This window comes from Rutidosis leptorrhynchoides, chromosome 1 (genome assembly GCF_046630445.1).
Source record: "Rutidosis leptorrhynchoides isolate AG116_Rl617_1_P2 chromosome 1, CSIRO_AGI_Rlap_v1, whole genome shotgun sequence".
Classification (NCBI taxonomy): domain Eukaryota; kingdom Viridiplantae; phylum Streptophyta; class Magnoliopsida; order Asterales; family Asteraceae; genus Rutidosis; species Rutidosis leptorrhynchoides.
The window spans coordinates 478,966,767-478,975,135 of NC_092333.1; the positions used below are offsets into that span (position 1 = coordinate 478,966,767).

The following is an 8,369-nucleotide window of genomic DNA, read 5'->3' on the forward strand; positions in this document are numbered from 1 at the left end:
CGATACCTCATGTATGGATTTAAAGTTCAATGTTGACGAAGCCATACCACTATTGTAGTGACGTTTGTTTGATGAGGGTTTAAGTTCGATGTTGATGATACCTCATATGTGGGTTTAAGTTTGATGTTGACGATACCACATTTATTAGGACGAATGGGGATTAAGTTTGATGTTGACGATACCATTCGTAGGGCTAGCCTTTGGATTTGAATACTAATGGATGTTGTGAACATCGATGTTTGTGTATTGTGTTGTAGCATATTGTATTGTTTGCATTATATGCTATTGTTATACTAGCTTATATTATCGAGGATTTAGCATTATACGTTATGAAGGTATGCTAATTATAATGCTAGTATTTATGCGGATTTTGGCATAAGTGTTTGCAAGTAAGTAGGTTATATATGTATGTGTATAATTATTGCACTTACTAAGCTTTGCTTACCCTCTCGTTGTTTACTCTTTTTAGGTTCCGGCGTGGACAAGGGTAAGGGTGTTCGGTTAGATTAGTGGCCTCCCGCTGTGTTTTGATAGGAGACACATTTGGAATGTTTAGCTTTTGAAGTTTGGCCAAGATGTGGGTAGTTTAACCCCAAACACCATGCTCCAGGTGTCGTTTGGAATTTAAACTCTTGTGGTCGAACTTGTATTTTTGAACGAAACTCGTAAAACGGCCGATGTGGGCCCGATGTTGTAAAACTTGGTTTTATTGTGGAAACCTCTTAGTTTTAATTATGTTAACATGTTGTGAAAGGGTTTCGTTTAAAATTTTCTTGAAGCGAGATTTCCGCTCATGTAAGTTGGACCCGGGGAGCAGAAACTTTCAGTTCATTTGGACGCCGTCCAATATGCTTGGACGCCGTCCCACCCTTCAGAGCCGGACGCCGTTCAGATGTGTTGAAACATAATTTTTTTTTTGGGGGGGGTCATATTTTGGTATAACGGGGTTTGGGTCGTTACAGATAAATGAAGTGGGCGATTTATGTTTGGCAAAACGCTATGGCCATTGTTGACGACGGGAATGGGGTTCCCGTCGCCAACGGCTATCGAAGGGTTCATGCAATGATCAAAAATAGTACTTAAATTATTAATGCTAGATGTAAGGTAAGTGGACGCACCAGTGTCCATAGTCCAGCCTGTGTTACTGTAGTCCGGAAGAGTAGTAGTGCTAAAAGCATGTGGTATGGTGGTCTCTTGACTATACACAGACGTAGCATGTGAACTAGAGAATCCAGGAAGTACGGATCCAATGTAAGGCTGAGACCCATTAAAAATGGTTTGTGAGGGCTGCTGACAAAGCCCAGTAGGCTGATTAGGAACAGCAAGGTGGGCCTGAGGTGTAAATGGGCCAACAGAAGGCTGCTGGGCAGCGTATGGTTGCTGGGCCGAGAGTTGCTGGTGACCAGTGGGCCTAAAAACAGTATTAGGTGCAAGTTGGGCCATGCTTAGGCGTTGGGCTATTGAAGCATCAGATAAAGTAAAATTATTTATCACTTGTTGTTGGGCTTCAATGATCTTAGGTAAGTGGGCTTGACTGTTTTCATTTGGCCTATGATTTGTTGAAGCATTACCTACTGCCCACGTTGTGATAGAATTGCCAGAAAGATTACCTTGAGTGGAACGATTGTTACCGGAGGGAGTTGGACGATTTGTGTGGTGTAGATAGCGACATCGATCGGCAAAACGACAAAAACCACGTTTGAAATTATGACACACTTTTTGCGAGTTGTTGTTGGCTTGCTGAGTGCGAGTATTCCAGGTGGTCGTGAGTAACACAGTTGGACTTGATGGTGTAGCAATAGTTTCGGTAGTGGCTCTGGTCTTTCTGTTTAGTTGCATCTCTTCCAATGTTATCATGGAGTGAATGGTATCTAACTTTGGGAACGGGTTGCTATGAAGAATTATATGAGAAGCATGAGGAAACTTGTCATTTAACCCGTTAATGGCATAGGTCACGAGATCCTCTTCTTCTACCTTGGAACCGAGGTTGCTTAATAAAGTGGACAGAGAGTCCAACTTGCGAAAGTACTCTTCTATGGTTTAGGTACCGATGTCAAGAGCCTTTAGTTCGGCTATGAGTTCGACAGTCTTGGCCCTTTTATTGTCCAGAAACACTTTTTCAAGAAACAGCCTTGCCTCATGAGAGGTTTTTGGTTGCGAGTTGAGGAGCCGTTCTAATAGTGGCTCGGAGATTGTAAGAAAAATCCATGAGAGGACCACTGAATCTGCTTTGGTCCATTCTTCAGTCGCACGTTCCTCACTTGTGGACGATCCTTGAATGAACGGAAGCACGTCGAAACCTGCACAATGGGTAGTGAAAAGCTTGCTCCAATGGCTGTAGTTGAGTTTGGCTAGATCGAGTTTGATGAGGATAAGATGACCCACCGATGTGACAGTGTAAATTTTATCGTATTTGGTGATTGCCATGTTTTTATTGTTTTTTTTTACGATGGAGAAAATAGCAGCAGCGACGAGAAGCAGGAAGGAATTAGGGTTGGCGATTGTAGTCTGTTAGGATTGGAGAGGATATTTTGGGATGGCATCTGATACCATGTTGAATTGCATAATAGTCTGTTGATTGATTCATGTCTAAAATAAGAGTGCGTACAGGGATTATATAAGAACAAATGACTAGCAATCTAAAGGCATGCATGCCTTTAACAAAACATAAAGGGGCTCGCTGTGACGACCCGGAAATTTTCGACAAAATTTAAACTTAATCTTTATATGTTTTCGATACGATAAGCAAAGTATGTAATGTTGAGTCTAGAAAATTTTGAAACTATGTTTATATATTCAATTGACCTTCGACTGCTCTCGATGATTCACGAACAATTAATTGTAAATAGATATGTGTGTATGTATACATAAATAATAATTCGAAATATAATTTGAAGTATTATATGTTGTTGTTAGTAAAAAAAATTAATAAAATAAAAATAGGATATTATAATAATTATTACTTAAAATATATCTCTATATATAAATAAAGTATATTAAAAATAAATATTAAATGATTGTAATACTCGTTTGATGTTTCGACTGATATCAAGCAAGTTAAATTCGAACTTATGTAATTCTAAACTAAATGGTGATACGAAAATGAGTTCTATAAATTTTAGGCTTATTAAAAATGTATTTAGGAACTATTTGTTAAGTTTTAACACTCTTTATATTTTACTTGGGGGTGGGAGTGAATAATTAATGTAATTTTTATTTAATAGTTAATGATCGAATTTTATACCATAAGGACCAAAATAAATAAATATAGTTAATTTAAAAATATGGGATTTTTCTGAAGACTTTTATCCACCACTGATTCACAACGGAGTACAAAATACTATATCTATTAAAACTGTCGATAACTAAACACCAAATATAACGTCTGCTGCACTATTTAACAATATTCATAATTGATATATGATTGGTACTTTGTCTAATCGATTAATCGAGAGATTTCTATTTTTGTTTCCTTCTATAATTGAACGAATATTATTACTATTATGATTGAAAGACAACATCCACTAATTACATACTACTATTATTAATTGATATTATTAATTATTATTATTATAGAGTCTGTATATGTACGCATATGAAGTGCATAAGGAATAATAAAACAAAAACACACCTTCCTTGTCTGCCCTTTCTTCTGCAATCTATCCATCACCTCTCAATCACCAAACAAGCCGCCTATAACCGCCAGTCACTTGCACGAACAACCCACCACACTTATCGCCGTTATACTTTGTTTATTCTTTTCTTTCTAAGCAAGAACTCTCACCTCATGGACCGCTGTTGCAGCTGTAAAACGACCCAAGATCACCTTGAACCCACCACTACAATAACACTATCGCCACCCCACCATGAACCACTCACCACCGGAAACCACCGCTGAAATGACCCGTCCTAATCCATATTGACGAAGTCTTCAACAGTTGGTGCCATTGCGAGGTTTTGACCTCTATATGCCATGAACGACTCCATGTAATATGAGCAAAAGCACAGCGGAAGATTTTTTTCATACCTGAGAATAAACATGCTTTAAAGTGTCAACCAAAAGGTTGGTGAGTTCATAAGTTTATCATAAAACAATAAAATTCATCATTTTGATTGACCACAAGATTTAAATCCTGCATGGTACAAATGGGCCCGAATCCTATACCCACATGTAATGTACATGCGATATCTTTTAAATACAGTACACCTTTCTCTTGTACGAAACCATTTTAATTAATCTTTGTAACCATACACATATCTCGTGTACAAAATATCATACACATAACCTGTGTATAAAATCATTCTCTCGATATATAACATTCACTTCAAGTGGTGGCAATTATCATGTCCACATAATTCAATGGTGGCAATTATCATGTCCACATATTTCAATGGTGGCAATTATCATGTCCACATAATTCAATAATAATCCGCAGAACCTCTGTCTACATAATAATTCATTCGAGGAATGGTTTGCTTGTGTCTATCTCGTCAAACATTTATAAAAGCATTTCATGTATTCGCAGTTTAAAATATATTTCAAAAGCATTTAATAAAGCAGTTATAAAAACAGCGCATGTATTCTTAGTCCCAAAAATGTAATGAGTAAAAGGGAGCAAATGAAACTCACGCATATAAATATTGTAAAACAGTTAATAAAGCATTTGCATGTATTCTCAGCCCAAAAATGAAATGAGTAAAAAGGGATTAAATGAACTCACCATACTATATTTTGTAGTAAAAATACATATGACGTCATTTAACAAGTGTAGGGTTGACCTCGGATTCACGAACCTATATCATTTATATATATATATATATATATATATATATATATATATATATATATATATATATATATATATATATATATATATATATATATATATATATATATATATACACGTATAATGGTAATTGAACAAATTTATATTTTATTAGTGATTTAATTGTCATTTTAATTAGGTGTTTCATTAATAACCTAATTAGTTATATTCATTAATATTTATTATAAAAGTATTAATAAATTTATGTTATATGTAGTAAATATGGTTTTATATATCTAATAGTTATTTGATAAAATAATATTGATACTAGTATTAATAATAATAATAATATAAAATTAGTGATATTAATGTCAAAATAATAATAATGATAGTAAAAATAATAATTTTAATGAAAATGTTAATTTTTCTAATAATGATAATAATAATAAAAATGATACTTTTAATAAGAACGATAGTTTTTAATAAACATGATAATAATAATAATAATAATAATAATAATAATAATAATAATAATAATAATAATAATAATAATAATAATAATAATAATAATAATAATAATAAAACAAGTACTACCTCAAGAGATATGCTCAAAAAAAATAATGCCTCAGTCGAGGCTCGAACCCTTGACCTCACGCTAACACAAACATGCCTAAACCATCCCACCATTTTCTGTTTTCTTATTATATCTCAGACCCAAAATTATTTAACCCGTATCTTTTTTGTTTTAAGTCAAAGCCTAAAATATATAACCCATCTATAGGTTTTCTGCTTCTTCTTCCTAAAGATCATCATCGAGTCTTCATCAAAATTTCATCATCATCATTCTTTCATTTCCCAATTATAGATCAAAATCACCATCTTTATATTATCATCTATCCTCATTCTTTATTATTATACAGTTTATCATCATCAATTAATATCTTTATCATTATCAAATTATAATCATAATCATCACTATTAACGTATACCATCTTAAGAACCATATCATCATCATAATACCAATAACTATATGCATCAATCTTTTCTTCCGTAGATGCATCAATATTTTCTTCCGTAGATGAAGTGCGGTTGGTTCATCCCCTCGATTGAGGTGTTTTCAAGAATTATGAAAGGTTTGAACGCATATTGTAATCATCAAAATACCAATGAGATTTAAGATGAAATCAAGTGGCAAACTTGAAGAATAGTTTAGTTTCATGTGTTATAATCAATATTTTAATTCATTTTAATTGTCCAATGTTATTAGTCCACAGTCGATAGTCCACAGTTGACAGTCCAATAATTCATATATAGTTTAATATATAATATTCGAATTAATTAATACGTGTCGTGACCCGTATACTGTGATGACCCGGGAATTTCCGACCAAATTTAAACTTGATCTTAAGCTGAACCCAACTCGATAAGCAAAATCTGTAATATTGAGTCTCGAAAGTTTTGAAACCTATATTCATGTAATCAATTACCCTTCGACTGTTCTCGATGATTCACGAGCATTATTTGTAAATAGATACATATATCTAAATATATAAATATTAATTAATGTGAAATTAATAATTTAAAATATTTATAATTTAATTGTAAGAACTAAGTTATAAAATAAAAATTGATATAATAATGTTGTTATTAAAATGAATATATATATATATATATAATTATTATTATTAGTAATATTATCATATTATTATTTTTATCATTTATTATTATTAGTATCTTTATTAATAATAATAATAATATTATTATTATTATTATTATTATTATTATTATTATTATTATTATTATTATTATTATTATTATTATTATTATTATTATTATTATTATTATTGTTATTGTTATTGTTATTGTTATTGTTATTGTTATTGTTATTGTTATTGTTATTGTTATTGTTATTGTTATTGTTATTGTTATTGTTATTGTTATTGTTATTGTTATTATTGATTATAATTAGTATTATTAATAATTATTACGGTTATGATGAAAATTATTATCATTACTAATATTAATTATGACTGTCATTATCACTAATATAATTAAAATTATTAATATTATTGTTATTACTAAGTATTATGAATACGTATTATCAGTATCATTTTATGGCTATCATTATCATTATTATTATCGTTATTACTAAAAGAATTATTAATGTAAAACAACCACTTTTAATAAAATTAGTAATAACATTATCATTATTAATTTTACTAAGTATCCTTATTATTAATCTTAATATTTGAATTACCGCCTAAACACCATTATTAGTATTAATATTAATACGATTATTAAAATTTCTATTAAAACTATAATTATTACTAAAATTACCAGTATTGTTAAAAGATATTATTTTTACCATTTTATCTTATCATTTGTGTTAAAATTATTAATTTTATTAAACTCATTATTATTACTTTCATTGTTATTATTATTAATAGTATTACTAAAATTATCATGATATAAAACTATTTGGTTTAATTGAAAATTAATATTTTTATCATTATTATTTTTATGACAAATGAATATTATACATGTAAGAATATATTTGTAATAGATATAAGTATGTATTAATCATATTAACTAATATTATATAAATATTCATATATAATAAATTAAATGCTCTTAATATAATACAAATCAGATAAAAATATATAATATATAACTTAAAGATATAATGTATGAACTTGTTCGATTACGAATATGTATATTAATAAATATACGATTGATATAGGTTCGTGAATCCGAGGTTGTGACGATCGCTCCAAATCCATATGGACAAACACATCATTCATCGATTTCATTGCGAGGTATTTGACCTCTATATGATACGTTTTGTAAACATTGCATTCTTTTGAAAAGGCACACCATAAATGAATATTTAAATCAAAGATTTTTGACATCTGATGATTTCTACATATAGACAATCACCGTAATATAATAGTTTACAATGATACTTCCGTTGACAATGCAGTCAAAATAAGATACTTGGTGATGATTTGGTGAATGCAACGTTTCCTTGAAAAATATGTCATGTAAGACTCCAGGCACATAGCTTGTCTAACATATAAGCAAACAGCGGAAGACTTCTAGGAACCTGAGAATAAACATGCTAACAAGTGTCAACACAGAGGTTGGTGAGTTCATAGTTTTAGTGTTTCGCATAATTTATATATAAAAGTGGATCACAAGATTTCAGTTGTTTCATCCAGAAACGTTTATCAAAATATTCTACGAAATTGAGCACCCTGGTAACTAAACTTAACGTATATATAATTTATACCCTTTGTATAATCATCTTAATAATACACGCAAACCAACGTGTACGCTTCTCAAAAAGCATACGTCCGTTAAAAGGCTAGTGCTCTAGCTCGGACGGGGATATCAAGCCCTATGGATCCATATACTACTACTCGCGCCCACCAGTTCTTATAACCGGCAGTTACTAGTTACCAAAGCTAAGGGATTTTCGGTTCAAACTCAGTGTAGAATTAAGTATGTACTTGTATCCATTGCGTTTAAAATAAATTGCATGTATTCTCAGCCCAAAAATATATATTGCAAAAGCAATTAAAAATGGAGCAATGAAACTCACGC

General features: G+C 31.1%; 1 protein-coding gene across 1 annotated transcript; it reads right to left on the reverse strand.

The window, feature by feature from the left end:
• Positions 1-2,040: 2,040 nt before the first annotated feature.
• Positions 2,041-2,427, reverse strand: LOC139839993 (uncharacterized). The gene has a single exon (XM_071830217.1). It carries the CDS (start codon positions 2,425-2,427, stop codon positions 2,041-2,043), a length of 387 nt encoding a protein of 128 aa, XP_071686318.1.
• Positions 2,428-8,369: the final 5,942 nt, after the last annotated feature.